At 40.7% G+C, this 22,072-nt stretch overlaps 1 protein-coding gene across 2 annotated transcripts in view; it reads left to right on the forward strand.

Moving 5' to 3' along the window:
* The window catches only part of SEL1L3 (SEL1L family member 3), a 33,628-nt gene extending 27,438 nt beyond the window's left edge, over positions 1-6,190 (forward strand). For both annotated transcript variants that reach the window (XM_054632966.2, XM_077177649.1), the window contains exons 20-24: positions 694-803; positions 2,074-2,201; positions 3,911-4,013; positions 4,108-4,180; positions 4,964-6,190. In XM_054632966.2, coding sequence (XP_054488941.2) covers positions 694-803; positions 2,074-2,201; positions 3,911-4,013; positions 4,108-4,180; positions 4,964-5,073 — 524 coding nt within the window. In that variant the 3' untranslated portion in view covers positions 5,074-6,190. The remainder of the gene's footprint in view (positions 1-693; positions 804-2,073; positions 2,202-3,910; positions 4,014-4,107; positions 4,181-4,963) is intronic.
* Positions 6,191-22,072: the final 15,882 nt, after the last annotated feature.

The following is a 22,072-nucleotide window of genomic DNA, read 5'->3' on the forward strand; positions in this document are numbered from 1 at the left end:
ATGATTGGAGGAAAATTTAGGTCAGGTAAGTGTAGACACAGTCACAGGAGTTTTTAACTTCAGTAGCACAGATCATCACGCTTGCTCCTGTCTGGGTCAGTGCCCTCTTTTTTGATGCACTTCATTATGGTGCAATGTCACAGAAAGATGTTTGTAAAATGTTTGCTAGGCATTGCTCCCTTCTAGACCAGGAGAATTGTATCCTTACTGTTGTCCTGGGTTGATTAGGATTTGAAATTAATGAAATTGTCAGCAGCAACATTCTCTAACTTTTGGGAAAGGTTCAGCCACCATAGTGTCAGGTACAGAGCAAACACATAGATGACATGGCTTTATGTTTCATCAGTTTAGTAGGGCTAATCTGGCTAAATAAGGCTTCAGGTTGTCCAAAGACAGATTCAGTAAGTGAAGAAGGAATGAAATATAAAGACTCTCAAGCCTCAGATTTTGTAAAAGTAATGTCATTCATTAAATTCATTAAAAAGAAACAATGAGAGATTTCATCAAGAATAATTATTTTCAGTGGGAGGCTGATACAAAGTAGCCACAGAGACAACCAGAGAGAAAGAGTATATTTGTCTTTTAGTACTGTGCTTTAAACAGAATTACTGAAAATTTCTCCATCACATTAATAGTTGGGTAATTCTGTTGCTGCAAATAGTCTAAATGATCTTCTGCTGATTTCTTCCACAGCTTATTTGAAGATGGGAGATTTCTACTACTATGGCTACCAGAACCAGTCTAGAGACCTGGAGCTGTCCATGAGGATGTATGCCCAGGCTGCCTTGGAGGGGGATTCCCAGGTGGGTCTGCTCTCATGGCAAAACACCAGAGTGTGGAACAATCAGAGAATTGAGCTGGGACTGGTTCTTCTGTTTGGCCTCATCTGCACAAAAGAAACCTGCTAGAATAAGTTACAATTATTTCAAAACACCTTGTGAGTCAGTAGTTGCTGTTTCTTAAGAGAAGATAAACTTAGCATAGATTAATGGCCTTAGAATTAGGCTGCTTTGTAAGCTAAAGGTCAATGGCTTAATTTGGTGCTACCTTACCTTGATGCAATTGACTTAGTTGTGACCTCAGTATTTTTGCTATTTCAAGAAGAAGAATTAATAGACTGCTGGGTTGTATTCCAGTCCTATCCTCTGCCATTTTATGATAAAAAAAAGAAGACTAGCCCATTTCCATTGGTATATTATGCCAAGTGAATCCCAGGGTGAATTTTGTTCACTAATGAAGGTTTCATCTTAAAATGCTTCATAATTAAAGAATACACCATGTCACATGACCAAAGATATGCAGTGTTTCACCACTGAGTTTCTTGTTCTCAGGCCCTCCTGAAGTGTCCTGGGTACAATATTCTGTTCTCCCTGTCCCTATGGCAATATCCTCAGATGGTCTCTTGTATGTGAACTACAAAGGTAGCATGGGTGGGTTTTGTTTTGAGGTTATTGGGACAAAACATCACTGCTAAGCTAGCAAAAGAAAGAAGAGATGCATAAATAGTTACTTTAAAGTATGAAAGTCGAAGTGATGGGGAATCCTGTAAAATGTCTCATGTGTGTTCATCTTCATGACTCTGAAGAGACACAGGATTGCCTAAGACTTGTCCAAATAAGCAAAACCATAAGATAAAGGACTTAAATTGTCTGAGGAAATTTCTGCTCTCAATTTCACTATACAGATTCTGTTGATCTGTGGAGCTATGTGAAGGGGAATTGTACAGTAACAGAATAAAAATCCATTTCTGCTTTCACTCTGTATTTCCCTAGGAGAAAAAATTACAGTTTCATATGGTGACTGGACTTAAAGAGCAATTCAAAATAAGAAAGAAACCATCTGGAAAAAGATATGAGCTAAGAAAAGAATGTCACAGCATCTGAATGCTTCTTTGGCATTTTCAGTACTTACCTGAGTGTATGGTTAGGAGAAAAGGCTCTCATAATTATTCAATGAATATCACATTATACTAAACAAATTTAGGGAAGACAGTTATAATTATTTAGATACTTGGTGCTTAAATACAGATATGAAAATTTAATGTTTCAAAGGTGTGCATTTTTTTCCTGTTAGGGTTTCTTCAATTTGGCTCTTGTCATGGAAGAGGGCAACTCCATACCATCCTACATTCTGGATCACTTGGAAATTGATCAAGCATTGCATTCTAGTAATACATCACTTCTTCAGGAGCTGTATTACAGGTGAGTCTGTTTTGCATTAATCAGCATCTTCTGGTTTTCCACGTGAGTAACATTTACTCTGGAGGACAGCACCTCCTGTAATTATTAACTTTGTTCACTTTTGTGATTTAAGGCAGGATACGGTCAACATACTTGAAATTCTTAAATTCCCTAATTATATTTCAGTTTTTGTCTGATTATATGTGGTTACCTGAAATAGCAGGGACTGGATTCAATAATCCAGGAGGTCTTTTCCAGTTCAATATATTTCATTTCCTAAGTTAGGCACTGGTGATTTGTATGCAGTCCAAACCAATAGTTCAATTCTAAATGTAGCATAATTTAATACACAACTCGAAAATGTGTAACTGGGATAATAAAAATCCTCCCTATTGATTCTGCAAATATGTCCAGGCTGGCACAGATGTTGTGGCACAGAATGTTAGATATCTGAGAATGTTACAGGTCTGCTGCCTGAATGACCTGTGCCAGCACTATTCATGGACAAACCACGTAGTGTCCTCTGGTTCCAGTACAGAACTTGAGTTTCCTTTACCCAGGTAAAGCCACAGGTGTTGGAAGGCACAGTGGGAATGTGAAGTTTACACAATATTTGGTGAATTTGTGGAATTGCCTTTCAAATATTTGAAGAAGCAGGAGCTAATGGTCAATACATGAGGCTGTGAAGGATGAGTGTGTGGTTTATCATCTGTTTTGCTACTCAATGAACCCAGAAGGGTGGAGATGACACCAACGTTGAAACCTCATTTGTCTCTTCACCAACAATCTGCTGAAATTGTTCTTCACTGCAGTTAGACTGAACTTCTACCCTAAATTGCTTCCAATGAACATGAAACTGCTAGTCAGATACATAGGGGTTGTGGACCATCTGAGATTGTAAGCTGGAGTCTGAATTCTGCCTTCACTTGGGCTGAATCCACCTGCTTTGCTATGAGAGTAATTCCAGAGTTGACAGCAGCACTGAAGGGTTTTCCCATCATACAATTTTGTCCAAAAGGGCACATACTTTTCTATACTTATATATATATATATATACACATAGTCTATGTATAACTAAATTATGTGTATATTTATAACAAAATTTATGCAGAAAAGGTATATATCTATATATATGCATCATCACTTCCTCCCTTAGCTTTGTAGAAAAGAATCAGTTGAAGCTTAAAATAGATGCCTGTGATTTAGCTGTCTAAACTCCCCTGGTTGGTGAAGTCCTATTTGATAGAATAAGAAAGCTGCTCAGCTCACCCCACAGGAGGTGGGTACTTTGTGCTAGTCACCTAGAATACTCTTCAAGCTCTGACTTCATTCTATTAGACAGCATTGTCTCTAAAGGAGTTTTGGCACCAGTATTCTGTGTAGGCAACTAAATTTTGTACATGTATTTTTAAACCAAGTCCTTCTGCTGTTGACTCACATTAGTCAGAGCTGGTCTGTGACTGCTTTGAAAGTGTAGCCTGGATGCTTAGAGCCATCGTTGACTAGTAAGAAAATAAAAAGACACACATCTAGGGTAAGGTATTCTGTGCTTATAAGTTTAAGCTGGTATCTTTCTGAATTTTTACTTCACCATCTGTGAGAAAGTGATGATGATATTCATTTGTTTTTCTGAATTACTGGTTCTGCAAACCCATTTGAGAGCCCCAGATGATTGATGCCACAAAATTGTGGAGGAGGACTAATTAGTTGTTTTTATCTTCTTGCTGTAGGTGCTGGAATAATAGTAACCAAGAATCAATTAGCCCATGTTCATTAGCATTGCTTTATTTTTACATGAGAGTTCTCTGGAACAATGTTTTACACTCTACTCTGGTATGTATTGCTCTTTTATTACATGGACAGTTTGTTTGGAGCTCTAGCTTGGCTTTGCACTGCTCTAACTATATTTTTAAAATTATTGTCACAGATCTACTTCATGGGAACCTTTCTTTTATCGATTCTTGTTGCATTTGCAGTGCAGTCTTTTCAGTCTTTATCTGGTAAGTATGTGTCATAGTAAAATTGAAGAAAGAGGAGTGATCTTTTTAGGTCAGTAAAACCTTCAAAAATGAAAGCAGAAGTCTAGATTTGATAGAAGTACCTCTGAGCAGTAGCTACTTTAACACATAAGTAATTTTTTTGATCATTAAAAAGGAGTAGATGAAGCAAAGCATAACTTTAAACCTGCTGGTTTCTGAAGAACTTCTCTTGCTAAAGGAGATTCTTAATAAAAACCCTAACTGCATGTGATTATTCCCCATCTCTCCACAGTAATGATATGACACTGATTCCCTATGTAGTCTCTGCAATATGTAGTCAAAGTGTGTTTCCTGTATCATAGGACTGGATTTCTTCAGATGCAAGGTGGGAGAAAAAGTGAGGTTCCAAGAGCTGGTACATTTGAGTAACTTAGTAAGAGTCAGTTCAGACTCTTGACACCAGTAACAGAATCAGCAAATGCATTCAGACAGGAGTTACAGAACCTGTTGTAATAATTGTGAAATCCTGCTTTCTTTTCTTACCAGCTATTAATTTATGTAACTTGGGAATCATGCAACAAATTTATAAAGTATATAGTTAGAGATATTCTTTCAGTATTTCCAAACCTTTGAATAATATTTTTATATGTAATTTTACATCCGCATAATAATTAAATATTGATTAGTAGACTTCCCAGACACAGTGGAGTTTTCTTAAATAATTCTTTTGGCATTCTTCTGATGCTTTTAATTCTCCTGGAAGAAGATCAGAACCATTGTCACATGATGTCCCTTTTTCCTTAGGGAATGACAGTGAGGATGCTACCAGAGCAGTACAGCAAGATGAACCTACTGTTTCAAATGATTTATCACAGCAGGAGTCAAACCCTCAGAGTCCTCTAGTCACCAGCTGAAGTGCAGTTTTCTTAAGGTTGGCATCCACTGGGAAGACAGGATGAGAACAACTACGAATCTAAGAACTGGCAACCAACCCTGTACATGGCATTAATAATGCAGTCCAACAGCTGATGTTGTAGGGAAGTTCACTGATCTGACTTCTCCACTACAGAGGAAAACCATCCCTATAATTTATTTAAATCCAAAGAGATGATGCAGATTATCTCACTGTACCCAACACATGATCATACTGTATGTCATGGAAGGACCTGAAGGAAACCTGCAAAGTCTGTACCTAATTGAAAAATAAGCAAACATCCCACAGGTTTTAATGAGGTTTTACTTACACATCTAATCTCTTATTAAATTGCTTTTACTGTATTGAGTTTATTGGTGAAATTTGCAGTTTTCCAAGTCTGAATCACTGAAATTACATAAAAGCGAAACCCAGTCACCAGTACTTTCCAAGTTCCATGGAAACCTGCCAGGACTTCAGTACATGCAATGGTAAAAATGAGTTTTTTTGGTATTTTATATTCCATGCTGATTTTTCAATGTGGAAAGTATTTTGTTTTGAAAGAAAACACACCAGGAATATTTGCAATATGGTCATAACATATTGGTTATGATCACTAAGTTTTAGTCAAAGTTTTACAAGCATCCACATTTCCTGGTGGACACAACAAAATATTTCTCTTCCTGCCAAGAGCCACTGATTAGAGAAAGTAGCTCCCCAATGAATAAATAAAAGAATATTTAAGTGTGATCAGATAACACAAAGTGAACAAAAAAATTATTTTTGTATTCTTCTGTAGATAACACTGGCAAGGATTTATTTCATGTTCTATAATGACTCTAAAAGACACATATTTAAGTGACAGTGTATTTGATAAATGTTGGATGGGACATACAGATAACACATACAGAGTGCAAATACCTTCTGTCTGATTTAAAGCTGTCTGTAAAGCAGCTGTAGGAAGGGTCTAACCTTTACAGCAGGTGTGCAGTCACCTCTGCAAAATAATGTAGATCTCAGACTATAAATTGCATCAATCTATGCATTATTGAGGGTTAAATCCACTTGCCTTGCACTACATTATTTACTCTTGTAAATAAAAATATTTTTTTAATTCAGCATGTATGTGGAGGAATTTCTTTTAAGTCACCTCTTGGATGAAATACTGTCTTGCTGTGCCATCTCTCAAGATCATTATTTACATGTCTGTTTTCTTAGCTTCAAATGAGACAATCAGCTTTCACTTTCTCTGAGGAATACAGTCTTCTCACAGAGCAAACCTGGAATATTTTGTTTTGTTTTTCAAAACAAAAGAGCAAGGCTTAGGAGGTTTCAGTAAGAAAAGAATTATTTAAAAGGAAAAAAATCTTTGACCTTCAAGAAAGATTTTTATATTTATATATAAATGTCTATACATACATATCATCAAGGCATGTTTTGCTTGCAGAAAACGGAAAATTCAAAACTGTTGAGAGAAGAGTTGATGCTTTGAGGCAGCAGCTCCCTTGACAAGTCATGGGATAGAAATGAAGATGTTGAAGCTCCTCCCCCTCCCTCTGAGAAAGTAAATTGTGTGTCATGTTACCAAGTTTTTATTTGATCAAGAACTGTGCAAAGAATACTTTTTGTTCTTAGTACAGTTGTAGATACATACTTTGTTCTTTTTATATATAGGTGGATATTCTAATGTGTTAGAAAGGAGCTTGACTTTTACATACTAAACTGTTTTACTCACTGGGGTTAGATTATGTGTATTTGATATCCATTGCAAATGGTCCCCGTTATTTTTGAGTCTGTTTTTGAGTTGCAAAAACTTGTGCAGCTAAATTTGATTATATCAAATTCCTTAACACATTAAATTATATCAAATTCCTTAATGGTCCTTAAGATATGGCTATCTCAAGAGCCCTCTCAGCTATATTTTTGTCACCTAATAAAAGAAGACTGTGCATCTGTATTAAAACTGGAGCAGGTTTAGATGGTAAACCCAGAAGCCCTGCAGAAAGTCAGTAGCCCTTGAAGACAAGCAGACAAATGTCACAACATAGGCACAGTGTCAGGTTAGGTAGCAAATGGCATGCACAGTTAGATGTTCACAAAATACTATTTGGGCCTGCATAAGGCAAATCTTGCTTATAGTTAGCTACACATTAAAGGTGTATTTTGCTACAAATGTCACACGTAGCAAAATCGAAGCCGCTGGTGAAATACTAATCCCATAGGAGTTTGTCAGTGGTGGTGTGATTGCAGCCCATGTGTTGCAATCTGGGAGTTCTCCAAGCAGCAGTGGTGTAGATTGTGTAAACACAGTCAGAGTTAAGTATTAGCACTCCAGCTCACTCTGTTTTCCTCACTAAAGCCCATGTTCTGAACTCTAGTAATTAACTAATTTGAAGAGTTCTGCCAGAAACACAATTCAACATCTATATTTCAGAAGGCAATTGCTGAAGCTGCAATGTATTTCGTGACGCCAGCAGTTAATAGTTCCATCTTTGTTCATTGTTGCCTATTACATCAGAAGTTCTACCAAATTATTTTAAGATAAGCAGCTCTTCACAATAAACTGGCAATCCTGAAGGCTAAAATAATATTAGTTACATTATTGTCCTTCACTTCTTATAAAAGCCAGGGGGCTATTGGCAACCTAGAGAATCAGCCAATTCCCAGTGAGAAGGAGAATGGTTCTTTACACAAAGTAGCTACATAGTTTGCTACATCCACAAGGAAAGCAGGGAGAGAAGAGAAACAGAGTTGCTGCATCAAGAATAATTTTTCATAAATTGAAATATGATCACTGAAGTTTATAGTTTCTGCAGCCCATATTGAGTGTTCAGGGTGGGAATAAGGAAATAATAAATCACAGCTGTAGAGCTGAACTGCTCTATATAGTTTGTCTATACATATTTGATAGAAGTCCAGCCATCTGAACAACACAGGTCATGCATAAGGCAGAGTAAGTGCTGATCATTTTTCTTTCTCCCTTGGTTCTGCTCAGAATCACCTCTAGCAAATAAATTATGGACAAGAAAGAATTTCGGAAGGGTTACTTACAAAATAGGTGCCAACTTATCTAAAATGAATACAATTTACACCAAGTAAATGGATTTGTGTGTTACAGAAAGTGACAGGAGAGAGGTTGCTGCCTGCAATGTATCAAAGCTCTGTGGGGAGAAGGGAGAATCAGATAGGTGAAGATAAGTTAAGAAAAAGAAGTCAATGTTGAGCAGTTCTGAGTAGTTACCAGCTACAGCTTTATGAAGAAAACAATTCAGACCAGTTATGAAAGATTTGCATCTATGCTGAGAAGTTTGCTCAGCTCTGAATCACATGGTAGGGTAGTAGCAGGACAGCACCAAATGTGGGGGGCATGCATATGGGGGTGGCTGACCACTGGCTGCATGGTGTTGCTTCCCAGAAGATAACAGTGAGGAGCTTTGCACCCCAATAAATAAGCATGAGGACAGACTTAAAGTTCTATATTAATATCTTGCAATATCAATGTCAATATTTAGTGATAGAGGGGAGACTTGTGAATTAATCCTGATATACTGATTACATATTATAAACACACCCCTTGCTGGTATTTTTATATTCCCATTTGAGCTTCTGGAAGAACATAGATGATGTTTAAAAACCACATGTGAAACATGGATTATCTGTGAAGAGAATTAATTTATAGTGGATTCTTGTCTGTGTAAGCTGCCCCCATTGACTAATGGACTATGATATTTAACACTGGCTGTTGACCCTTATCCCGAATGAAAGATAGCACAAAGACATGAAACAAGTTGAATGAGCTTTGGCAGAGGAATTCCATCCAGACTCTTGCCTTCCTCCCATAAATGTGTGAACTCTGTTAAAAGACTTGCATGTAGGAAGAGAACAAAAATAAAAGGCTGGATTTTTTTGAGAAAAAGCCCAAGGGTAAGAAAACTAAAGAATATCAAATGGAATCTGAGCATGGAGCAATTTCTTATGCTGTCTTCTAAGACATAGGTGACAAGAACAATTACTAAATAGTCAACAGAAAATTGTAAATAAAGAAAACGCAGCATCTGGAATATAGGTGTGTTGGAAATGCATCACAGCCTCATTATTTATTTAAATAATTAATTCCTGTGCCAGGAGACTTCATTATATTTGTGATAAGGAAAGTGAGTCTATAGCTAATTAGAAAATCTGACCAGATAAGGAGACATGAGTAACCCAAATGGAATGGAAAAGGTACTTGCATTATTACAGTATATATTTATGTAACAGTTACAGTAAGCAAGAAAAAAAAAACCAAAAACCACAACCAAACAGAAGCCAAATCACCTGCAGCAGATCAGATATTCTGAGGCACTGATGTTCCAAATTGAAATTGCACCAACAGTGCTGAGTGCCTGTTGACTTAAGGGACTTGAGTTATTTGACAAGTGCTATCAGATACCCATCCACCTTTGGGCACCTTAGAAGAAAACTGGCTACAACAGCTTTGTTTATAACTGTTCAGGGATCTTTCTGTTAGCGTATTCCTTGACCTTGCTTCCCTCCCCAATCTGCATTTTTTGATTCCTGTTGTTTCTTTTGTTTGTCCACACTGACCTCTCCTTAATCACTCATGAACTGTCTAGAAAGCTCCTAATGCCTAGCATTGCTATTTGTTCTTATCGGTTATGCCAGGTGAGCAGGAAAAGCACAAGTCCATTAGCAAACCTAGCACCCTTTTTTTATAGTGTGCCAAGGCAGGAACTGAGATACCTGCTTGGCATTATCTGTCTGTCCATTAGAGCATGTGCTGAGAAATTGATTTACGCAGCAATAGTGCTAGTGCAAGTTATAAGCAAATCTCCCTGGATAGACTAGTAATGATAAACTAACCAAGGCCAGGCTCTGCTGTTTGGTTGTGATGAGTTAACCTTTTCCCATTTATCTCATCTGTTGCTTCTTGGACCAGTCTTGGTCCTTAAAGCCCCCAGATGGTGCCCAGCCATTGTCTAGGAGGATTCTTCTCAAATGGGCTTGAGCTAGGTCAAGAAGCACACCCCCAAATAGCTAATACAATCATAATCCAGTGCTGAAGCATATCCTCCAGACCTTGTTCAGTTTAGTTGTGCAGATGAACCAAGACTCTTTGCCTCTCTTACAGGCCATAAAAGGCTCCATTCCACCCCCAAGCAATGATTGAGATTAGTCCTTCCAGTTTCACCAGCCTGTTGATCAGTGTGAGCCCTCCAGCAGCCCTAGCATGGTCAGAGCTGTTTTGAAGTCTTGCTTTCTTGAGAGAAGTGTGCTCAGCCTGTGTTTGTAGAACACAGGGCAGTCTTTCGAAAAACACCAGTACTGACTAGTTGGAATGAGAATTAAGTGTCTCCACTCATGTTTTGTCTTGTTTCATGAAGACCAAATTGTAGTTTTCCCCTTCTGCTCTGCAGAGTTAGTAGTGGCAATAACATTCCTTGTCCCATATCAGCTCTGTCTTCTGTCCTACCCAAGTGACAAGGTTTAGAGGCTTTTATCTCTCATCAGTCCTGCATTGCTCTTCCAAGCCAGCTCCAGTTGCACATGGATAGCCTTTCCAGTTTAATTTTTGAGTTAAACACAGTACACTAGTCCCAGAAAACAAGTTAACCTTTGAAGTTCAGTTGGTTACAATACCAGTAGGGGAAACCCAGATACACCTACTCCAATGCAGAAAACTCTAGGCTAGTTCATTAAACAAATATTAGAAGTTACAGAGGACCAGGTAGCCTGATCAGGAGAAGGAAGTGGGTGAGGCATTCTACTGGCAGCTGTAAGTAGTCTCAAAATCACAGACACTAATTCCTGTGAGTTTAACTACCCTGACATCAGCTGGAGGAGCCACAGAGCAAAACACACACAGTCCATCCAGGAGTTTCCTGGAAAGCACTGATAACAGCTTCCTGACACAGGTAGTGGAGCTCCCACAAGGAATAGTGGGCTTCTCAGCCTCATCCTAACAAACAGGGAAGGCCTCCAAGGTTGGAGATGAGAAGGCTGGGGGCAGCCTTGGCTGCAGTGATCATGAACATTGGAGTTCAGTACCAGGCAAGGATGAGACAGGGCAGGAAGCAAGATTGCAGCTATGGGCTTCAGGAGACCTAACTTTAGCCTCTTCAGGGATGTTCTTGGAAGAATCCCATGGAAACAGGCATGCAACAGGCAGGAAAAAGGGGTTCAAGAGAGCTGGTTATAGCCAAGGATGACTGCCTCCAAACTCAAGAACAGTGCCTCTCAATGAGCAAGAAGTCAGGCAAAGGTGTGAAGGGACCTGTGTGAATGTTTAAAGAACTCCTATCTTTACTCAAGCGTGAGCAGGAAACATACTTGAGATGGAAGCAGGGTTGGGCCACTCTGAATGAATATAGGGATATTTTCAGAGTACATGGGACTGAGACCAGGAAGGTCAAGGCCCATCTGATATCAAATCTGGCCTAGGATGTGAAGGACAAGAAAGGCTTCTTCAAATACATGAATAATGAAAGGAAAACAAAGGATAATGTGGGCCTGTCACTAAATGAAGAAGGACTCTGGTAAAAGAGGATGCAGAGCAGGCAGAGCTACCAAACATCATCTTTACATCAGCCTTCACTGACAAGACTAGCCCTCAGGAATCTTTGACCCAGGAGACCAAGGTAAGGGAATGATGAAAAGAACACTTTCCTTTCAAGGAGAATGAGTTAGAGAACAGCCAGGTAAACTTGACATCCACAAGTCCATGAGCACTGACTGGATGTATCCACGAGTGCTGGGAGAGCTGGCAGACACCATAGCAAGGCCTCCCGTGATCATCTTTGAAAGGTTGTGGAGATCAGGAGAGGAGTCTGAGGACTGCAAGAAAGCAAATGTCCCCCCAGTCTTCAAAAATGGCAAGGAGGAGGACCCAGGAACTTCCAGCTAGTTAGCCTCTCGCCTCAACCCCAGAGAAATGATGGAGCACCTCTGTTCTGGAGGATCTCTATCCACATGGATGACACAGAGGTGATCAGGAACAGTCAGCATGGACTCAGTAAAGATAAATCATGCTTGGCTAACCTGCTTGCTTCCTATGATGAAACAACTACCTGGATGGATGAGGGGAAAAGCAGTGGATGTTTTCTACCTGAGCTCCAGCAAAGCTTTTGATGCTGTCTCTCACCTCAACAGGTTGGGGAGTTGGGCAGAAAAGAACCATCTAAAATTCAACAAAGACAAATGCGGGGTCCTGCACCTGGGGAAGAATAACCTCAGGAACTAGCACATGCTTGGGGCCAAACTGCTGGAAAGCAGCTCTGCAAAGAAGGACCTGGTGGACACCAAGTGTCCATGAGCCAGCAGTGCCCTTGTGGCCAGGAGGGCCAGTGGTGCCCTGGGGTGCATAGGGAGAGCATTGCGAACAGGCTGAGGGAGGTGATCCTGCCCCTCTACTCAGCCCTGGTGAAGCTCATCTGGAGTTCTGTGTCCAGTTCTGGGCTCCTCAGTACAAGAGAGACATGGAGCTCCTGGAACAGGCCCAGAGGAGGGTGACAAAGATGCTGAAGGGATTGGAACATCTCTGTTGTGAGGACAGGCTGAGGGAGCTGGGCCTGTTCAGCCTTGAGAAGACACAACTGGGAGGGGAGCTCATCAATGTCTGTCAGTACCCCAAGGGAGGGTGGCAGGAGGATGGAGCCAGGCTCTGCTCAGTGGAGCCAAGCAACAGAACCAGAGACAGTGGGCAGAAACTGATGCACAGGAAGTTCCATCTGAACATGAGGAAGAACTCCACTGTGTGAGTGACAGAGCACTGGAACAGGCTGCCCAGAGAGGTCTTAGAGTCTCTGTCACTGGAAATATTCAAGAACTGCCTAGATGCAATCCTGTGCCATGTGCTCTAGGGTAATCCTGCCTGAACAGGGAGGTTTGACCAGATAACCAAAAAACTCTGGTCTCTTCCAACTCTACCCATTCTCTGATCAGAAATTTTTCCTCTAGATCTTTTTAAGTCTTTACTGCTCAGCTGTGTCTGACCCCCATCAAGTTTTTATCATATCATCAGCAGCCTTCAGAAGCACTAGTAGGCCAATATTTAAGAGTTGATTTTCTGACCTGAAAAGCTGCCATAGGTTAGTGACATGAATCCAAATATTCCAAGGCCTAGAGTAATTGCCACATTCTTCAGATAACCAATTTAAATTAAGAAGATTAAAAGTGGTTATCTACACTGATTAAAAGCATGTCCTGACAGAGGCCAAAACCCACCAGAGGAGTGACAGCCATGCAGAGATAACCACGGCAAGTGCCTGCGTGAGCCCTTGGTGCCAGGAGCCAGAGGCTGTCAGGCAGCAGCCTTGCTGCTCAGCCTGTTTTTAGATCTCTCCTATCTTCTATCCTGCATGACACTGCCTTAGTGTGTTCTGCAAACATACCCTCTGTGCTTTTACAGTGTTAAAAGGAGATAAAAAGCCTCATCTTCATATCTCAAATATCCGGTGCCAGGATATCCTTGGCACTTGGATACTATCAACCCCACAGAGGGATAGTGCATGACAGAGTTGGTTACACACTGTTGCTGATATGATAGATAGAAACCACCTTGTTCAGCATTTCAAGTAAAAAAATACCTATGCACCATTCCAAGCAAGCTTTGCTACTCCATATGACAGTTTGGTTCTTTCTTTCTTTCTAATTGAATTATCTCACAAACCCCTGCCTTGTCCCCTGCCTATTTACCTTGTGCCCCCATGCCGTTATTCCAGGACTATTTAGATTCTTTTGTGATACAGTAAATTATTTTTATGGCCATAAGTCTGCCAATAAAAACCATAACATTTGAATTCTCCAGGCACCCACTTACCCAACTACCACTAGCAGATGAAAGCAGAAATTTAGATATCTATCCTGTGCCTTGTAGATCTAGAAATCTACCCCTGTCTCATATAATTCCAGAACTATTTGAAGGGGTGATGATGGGAGTTTAATAAAGACCTCTTCTGCAAATATCTAAGATACCTGCAATTGGTTCTTTTACTTACTCTGATTAAGGTGTTTTCTTTGAAACATTTAAATGTTTGCACTGGTGTTAACAAATACATGCCTAGGAGAAAGAAATTCAAGACGCAGTTTTTGAAGATACACAAAATAATGCTACTTCACTAAAGAATAATTGATCTAAACTATCTTAGATATTTATCTCACCCTTGATCTCCTTGACACATGACATGGCTTAACCCCAGCAGCTGACTAAGCCACTCACTCACATGCACTCCTCCAGGACAGGAGGAGGGAATTGGAAGAAGGAAACTGAGGATATTTGTGTATTGAAATAAAGACAGTTTAACAGGTAAAGCAAAAGGCCTGCATATAGGCAAAGCAAAACAAGGAATCAAGGAATGCTTTCAATGCTCCCATGGGCAGGGAGGTGTTCAGACACCCCCAGGAGAGCAGAGCTCCATCACAGGTAACAGTGACTTGGAAAGACAAACACCATCACTCCAAATGTCTCCCTTTCCTCCTTTCCCCAGCTCCATGTGCTCAGTATGATGGACTCTCCCTTGAGTCAGCTGGGGTTGGCTGTTCCAGCTGTGTCACCTCTCAACTCATTGTGCACTCCCAGGTTCCTCACTGGTGGGATGGGGTGAGGGGCAGAAAAGGCTTTTACACCATGTAGGCACTGCTTGGCAATAACACAAACATTTTCATATTGTCAACACTGTTTTCTGCAAAAATCCAAAACATGGCCCCATACTAGCTACTATAAAGAAAATTAACTCAGCCAGAACCAGCACAACAAATGAAACCAGAGTTTTGTGCTTTAAATTGAGCAAAGCTGTAAAAGAAAGCAATTCTTGTTTGACTGTGAATAATAAATAAATGAAAGTAATGGAAAAACAAAAGGAAAAAGGACACATAAAAAAACCCCCAACTCCACAGTCACTGGAGTCCTGAGAATATTCTGGAGTCTTTTACAGTCTCTATCACTCTTCTATACAGAAAAAGAAGAGCAGTTCTCTTGGTCTTCATTGCATTTCTCTGATAATTACAGTGACTTTGTTTATAACAGCACAGAAGATCTTAGCATGTTCACCAGGAAACATCTGTGTAGCAGAAGACAAAGTAGTCCCAGAGTGATTCATCCTTGATGGACTATCCCACATGCCATTAAAAAGTTGATCTCTACTCTTAGTGAGGAGATAATGGTCCCCTTTCAGCCAACAGCAATGGGTGAAGTCCAGACTGTGACAGCTCTTGAACCCAGCTTGAATTCACAAGCCATGTCAGATTGCTGATGTTGAGCAGCAATCTCAGAGTCTGAACATCCATAACTGGTCCAGGACATGGCTGAACTGGGGTCTGCTGCTTGTACCCTGTAAATTTTCCATATTTTTTGCCATAGTTTTTGTGTCACCAGCCCCAGCATAAATCTCAAGCACTGAAGGGTAGTCCACCCCAATATACATTTATTGGCACAGGTGGCAAAAGTTCATGAGATGTGTAATCTACATTGCAATACAAATTCATTTTACCTCCATTAATAATAATACCTCCATAATAGAATCATTCTCTCAGTATCCTCCTTCAAGACCTCTGTTTGCTAGGAGCACACATAACAGTATCCTCAGGATTTGTGTGCCACCAACAAAAAAAGGTGAAGAATTAAATTGTTCCTTTGACATCAGATGAAATATCATACAAAACCAGAAGGATTGTTTCTAATAGAAATAGGTTATTTTTGCAGAAAGACTAGACTTCTTTCTCTCCTAGAGACATAATAAATAATCAACAACTATTGTCCCATCACACCCACCACACAGCCAACAGAGCAAGTTTTGACTGCATTTAAACCTCCACACAAGTTAACTCATGACTGGGGAAGAGAAAGGAAAGAATAACAGTGCTACAATAAAAGTCAACAAAAAGATCCTCAATGAGTACATCCTTCACAATATTTCTGACATCCCCAAGAAAAAAAGTCCTTCCCTCACATCTCCTCTCAAGAAGATACTCAAGAAAGTACTCTGAATAGAAACCTTTTTCCTTCCTGTTATAATACTGTGGGTTCAAACCAAGTAACAGGTGCCAAACTATAAAAAAATTTGAACACTTACCTGCTCATTAAACAGCCACAGTTTTAGACCATCTGTCTCCAAGACCAACCCTGCCCACCACAAGCAAAACTTCAGACACACAAATACAGAGCTGATCCTCTCTCATACCAGTAGGCCTAAATCTGACTGCCCCTAACAAGAGTTGTTTTTCTTCAGTTGCTTTTCAGCTGTTTCCAAACCCTTTATTTTGCTTTTAAGCCTCCCCAGCTGTGCCCCAGGAACGTTGATTTAGCTGTTTCCCATACTTTCTTTTTCTAGAGCAATTTTTCTCATCCTTTTTGAGCTGAAAAGGTACTTGAAACTTTCAGCGGGAAAAAAGTTTTCCAGCCCATCTTGAACGGCATTTGTTTGTAATCCTATAAAGTAACATTTTGGAGGCTACTTCATTATTTTTCATTTCTACTTAATTTTCTTATTTCCATGTATGGAAACACATGTGATCATTAAAAAATAAAAAACAATTTTGATTGCTTGTGATATCTTACCCAGCACCAGTTATCCTACTGCCCATCATACAGCATGCACATTCAGGCATAGGCAGGCCTTGAAAATTGTGCCCTGCAGAGGCTGAGGTCAAGGCCTCCTCCTGAGGTGAGCAAGGCACCTGGCCCAGGTGAGGAAATTTTAAATTCCTCTGGGATTTGCAATGAGGAGAATTGCCAGGATGTGTCAACAGATGGTGCTGGAATGGCCCTTTCTACTGGTGAGATGTGAAATCCATTCTCAGCTCAGTGATATCCTCCATTAACCAGAGTTTGCTTCATTGAAAATGCTCTATGTATGCTACAGGAATTCTGCCATCCAGTCTCCCTTGTCATCTTTAAAAGGCTGCTAAGCCTTTTAAATATAAAATTTGATGTGAAAGCAATAAATGAGGAACAGAGCATTTTGTAAAACTCATTTATTTGACATTTTGGCTTAGATATATGACTGAACAAAAGAGGGAGGAGCCCCCACTGATCTCTGTGTCTGAGCCAGCCCCAAGTCCTGGTGTCCAAACCCCAAGAACCAGGGTGTCCTGAAGACCCAACAGCTCCACCAGGTTGATGGGGTGAGTATGTGGACAACCCCAAAAAGCAGACCTGGCTCCTGTATCCTGCTGCATCATTCAAGTCTTCACTGCCCTACAAACACCCTAATGCACCCAGGGGCTTTGTTTTGCCTTTGCAGATGCTCTGGCTGAGTAGTCCTTCCAGCTCCTACTAGCTTGAGATTTTGACCCCCAAAACACCTTCTGTGACAACATCTGTAGTGTCTCTGTGGGAACATTTTCATTGACCAAAAATCTTGTTAATTACTCTTGCTCAAAAGTTACCCAATGGGTTGTCCTGGAACTGTGTTTTAATTAAAAGTGACAAAGGCTGAGTAAATGAAGCTTCAAACATTCCTGCCTGTGTATGGTGTGACAAGCCTCCCTGGCAAGGTACTGCTGCACATGGTGTAAGAAAGCCCAAAAGGTTTACACTAAGCTGTGCCTCAATGTAATTTATTCAAATCACCTGTTACATGTGGTCAAGACATCTTAAAAGCTTTAAAAGTTGCCTGTCAGGTATTATCCTTCTGACTCACATCCAAGAGGGGCAGCGGAATATGACTTGGCAAGAAGTTAGCTTTACTAACAGAAGAAGACTCTGTGTGGTGCTCTCAGGCAATGTTGGTATCCATCACAGGAGAGCTCATTGCAACAATAGAAGACCACTTAATCAGAATCTCCAAATTCACCAAGAACCAGACCCCTCATTCTCTGAAGGGGCTAATGATGACCTTGAATGATCCACAGATCAATCTCTCAGACTCTTTTTCAGTTACTGGTTTCAACAGCATTGTTTTCCTAGCTGAAATATCTCAGTTTTATAGCCACTGGTTACAGTCTGGTTACTTTCCCTCATGGGTCATTCTTCCAGCTGCCAACATCTGTCCTAAGTGTACCCACCTGGATTTCTTGCACACAGCACTCCATGTGTGTGCACAGCCCAGGTGAAGTGGCCTGGCTGCTGTCCTGCAGAGGGAGGGAGGTCTCCTCCATCCCTCCCTCCCTCCCTCCCCTGGCAGAGTCCCAGATGAGCCCCCTGGGATGGGGTGCCACTGAACACTGAGCTGCTTTCTCACAGTACATCAGCAAATGCTTTCAGCCTATCTTATTTAGGGCTTTGCTGAGATTGTGAATCCATGGCTGGTGGTCACCTGACTAGGAGGGGTGGACTGGAGCTGCCCCATCACATCCATAACCATGGGGTTCTTAGAGAAGGACTGCCAGCTCCATGCATCTGGGCTTAGGATGCCTTGCTTGGCTCACCAGCCATTTTGTTTTACTCCAAGGGAAGTAAATCTCATTCCTTTCCCTGTGTTTCAAGGTGGTGTTGAAATTGCTGCTGATGGATGCAAAGTGCTCTCTGCCTGCTGCCATGTACATGCAGTCATTTAACCATCAGGTCCAGCCAGCCACCCAGCCCCAGTATCAATCCCACATCATCCCACCCCTGGAAATCCTGGCCTGTTTCAGAGCTGTGTTCCTCCAGCCCCGCTCCTGCTCTGTGATTCCTCAATCCCCAGCAACCCAAGCTTGCAAGGTGATAGAGGGAGTAGACAAAACAAAACATCATTCCCTGTCCCTCCTTTTCCAAAGCTGGGTGAACATCAGCTTGGGGATTCCTTGGTTTAGCTGCGTTGATATTTTTGAGGGGAAGGAAGAAGAGCTGTCACAGGCACAAAGGGCTGAAGGCAGAGATGGGGTCCCACCTGAGATACAATGTGCTGCTTGGGATTTCTTCTTTCCCCTGTCCATGGATAGAAGTGTGAGCTCTGAGGGCAGTGATGACATGCCCAGCCTGGCCAAAGGCAGCTAAGTAAATTTCCCCAGGATATACTCAGACTCAGCTTCTTTCCACTTTCAGCATACAAGGCTGTGATTTGAGCCATTGTACTGTCATTTTCTTCGGAAACACTCCTTGTGTCATGCCCGTCCTCAAGCACAGGCCAAAGGGTGCTCTGCACCTTGGGGGTGAGAGCAGCCCTATGCATCCCACTCTGCTGGAAAGTGTTTGAGACTGTTCTAGCACACTCTTTGAGGAAGACAGGGAAATTGCACTGAGAAGTATCTTTAGGAATATCTTTTCGGATGATATAACAGCAGGAAGCAAGAAACAAGAGTCAATATCATTTGTTTGTACTATGTAGCAGAACCAGACCCAGCCTTCAAGCTGGCAACCATTTGAGATCCAGTGCCTGAGGCCATTGCATTAGTCAGTTAAAATAAGGCTTAATGTTTTCCTCACTCACATGAGCACCAGTTTTCCTAATGTCAATTATGGCCATGTATTGCCTCACCAAGGGCAGCATTTGGTCCACAAATTGTTTGCATGTCCTATAATTTATGCATTTTGCATTGTGTAAAAAAAACCCAGTCTATCAGCTGTGGTGTTGGTTGCAAAAGATCTGCTCCTGTAATTACCCTGATTGTTTATGTCATGGTAATGTGTCCTTAGACGTTGAGCCATGTAAAAAGATTCATACACCAAAAGTGTAAATGGCAATTAGGGAATTTCATCAGGTGCTGAGTAAGATACAATGCTTGGGACAGTTTAATTCTAGCCTTTGCTCTGCTTCTCTTGGTGTCTTCTTGAAACACTCAGATCTTAGCTGTTAGGGAAGACCTGCTTAGGGACAACTCCATTAAATCTGTGTTGTTACTATCCCATATGCAAAGTGAACACTCAGTTCTCCCATATGGATCTTTGTAGTAGAATTGTCATAAAGGGAGTAAGATCCAAAAAATATTCTGTAAAAATATCATGAGTGTGTTTACACTTCCAGTGTCATGCCTCTGGCATGTGGCAACACCAGGAGAGGCCACTAGACAATGAAAAACTTCCAAATGCAGACAGAGCGCTTGCATGGAAGCACAGCCCACTGAGATGATGCAACAGAAACGTGGCCTGGCATTCCCTGCTACTTGTGTGGTATCCTTGCCAAGGCAGCTCTTGAAACAGTGGATTTGTGCTTCACACTGTTCACTATTTATTCTGAAAAGACCTGATGGGATCCTGTGCTATTGATTGTGTGTTGGCCTAGCCAGGGGCACCAGGCCAGCTTGCACCCCCAAACAATTTACTGTAAATCAGAGAACAGCCTTTCCCAATGGCACAGTGAGGGCTGTCCAAAGGGCCTGGCTGGGTGCCCACCACCACATGGTGAGGTGAAGGTAGAGATGATGGAGCATTCAAGCAGCATTTCAGACTGACCAGAACACTGCACAGTAGTACAGTTCTTCTGGTGCAGTTCAATGCAGTGTTATAAAGAGTTTGAAACTGGGGGAAGCAAATGTGGCACTTCAGCAGAGACCAAAAAAAACACAGGAGCACCAAAAGGAACTGTGGACAACATGGTGAAGTTGCAAGCAGAGGGGAAGAGGACAGAGAACAGGCGATGAGCTGAAGCATTGTTTGCACATTTTGAAAGATTCTGATGAGTGCAGAGCTCCATGACTTAACTGGTATTGGTTAAATAGTGATAGGCATTGCTGAACTTTGTCCCAGGCAGTTTGGAAACAGAGAGGTGGGTGGCACAACATGTGCCTGTGTCCTGGGTGTTCTTTGATTCCCCACAGACAGAGAGTCATAGAAGGTGATAAATTACAGTATTTATGCACAAGTGTAAGAAGCTCTAAGTTTTAAATCATGGGCCTAGAGTGTTTCCTGCACTTTCAGAAGAATCCAGTTTCTACCTTCGTGCATTAATATTGGTGTTATAAGAAATACTTCTGCTATCTTCATTTCAATAAAGCATGGTGTAATTGGGAATGAGAGGTGCTTTTGGGGCTGGTTCCTCAGCTACTGTTGAGCTCATAATTAGGAAGTCTAATAACATTTTCAATGCTCTTTAACACATTTAAAGAGCACTTTTTATTTCTCTTTGTCTGGCTAATTTTAAGCTCCATAGGTCATGTGTGATTAAAAAAAAAAGATTAAGATGGATATTTTTGCCAGTTATAAGCCAGACATCACTCAGGCCCCAGGGTATAAGGAGCATTACAGAGACACTCTGTTTGCCAGAGAATACAGGAAGCACCTGAGCCTGGTACAGTGACACATAGTTTGTGGTGACTTGTCATGCATCCTGTTGCCACAATAGCATTGGCTTTGTCTTACATGCTTGCCTTCACTAAGGACAGTCTGTAGCACTCTGCCAGAAAATACCTTGACCCACACAGTTGCACCGAGCAATTTTTTTTATTTTTCTCCACATGAAAATCCCTCATTCATATGAAAATATTGGACACACAGGTGCTTTTCTTTAGTGCTCAGTGCTAAAAAAACCTTCTCATTTCTTGCACAATTCATCAGCTCAGGCTAGACCTTGTCTGAATACTTATTTTTCTGCAAGATTCCATGATACGTATATAAATAGATATTACGAAAATAATTTTTTTTAACTTCTCTTTATTTTTACATTCAATGCATGAGGACAGACAAGATGAACATTCATGACAAAATATAAAGACATATACTGTCCTTGAAACAGGTAAAAGATAAAGTGTTTAAGAGTTTAAAAAAGTATTTTAGAAACATTGTATTTCCAAAATTTCTCATTACAGAAAATTCAAATCTTTTAGAAACATAGTGTTTAATATCCTTGTGCATTAAGCCATATTATGAAAGTCTATAGTTGTTTTGTGTCTTTAAGAAATCTGTCTCTGCATTACCAACAATCTTTAAGTAACCTATTGATGGAGCCAACAGTCTCCATAATACACAGTATACACAGTTACAAACAATTGAAAAGTTATATTACAAAATATACAGTAGTGCCTTTTTACATTTTTATAGATAAACATTGCATAGTTTTCAAATATGTAATATATAACACAATCACCAGCCGTTTTCTCTATAAGTTATGAAAAATTCTGTACACTCAAACAATTATAAATAAAGA

Source organism: Agelaius phoeniceus, chromosome 4 (genome assembly GCF_051311805.1).
Source record: "Agelaius phoeniceus isolate bAgePho1 chromosome 4, bAgePho1.hap1, whole genome shotgun sequence".
Taxonomy (NCBI): Eukaryota; Metazoa; Chordata; class Aves; order Passeriformes; family Icteridae; genus Agelaius; species Agelaius phoeniceus.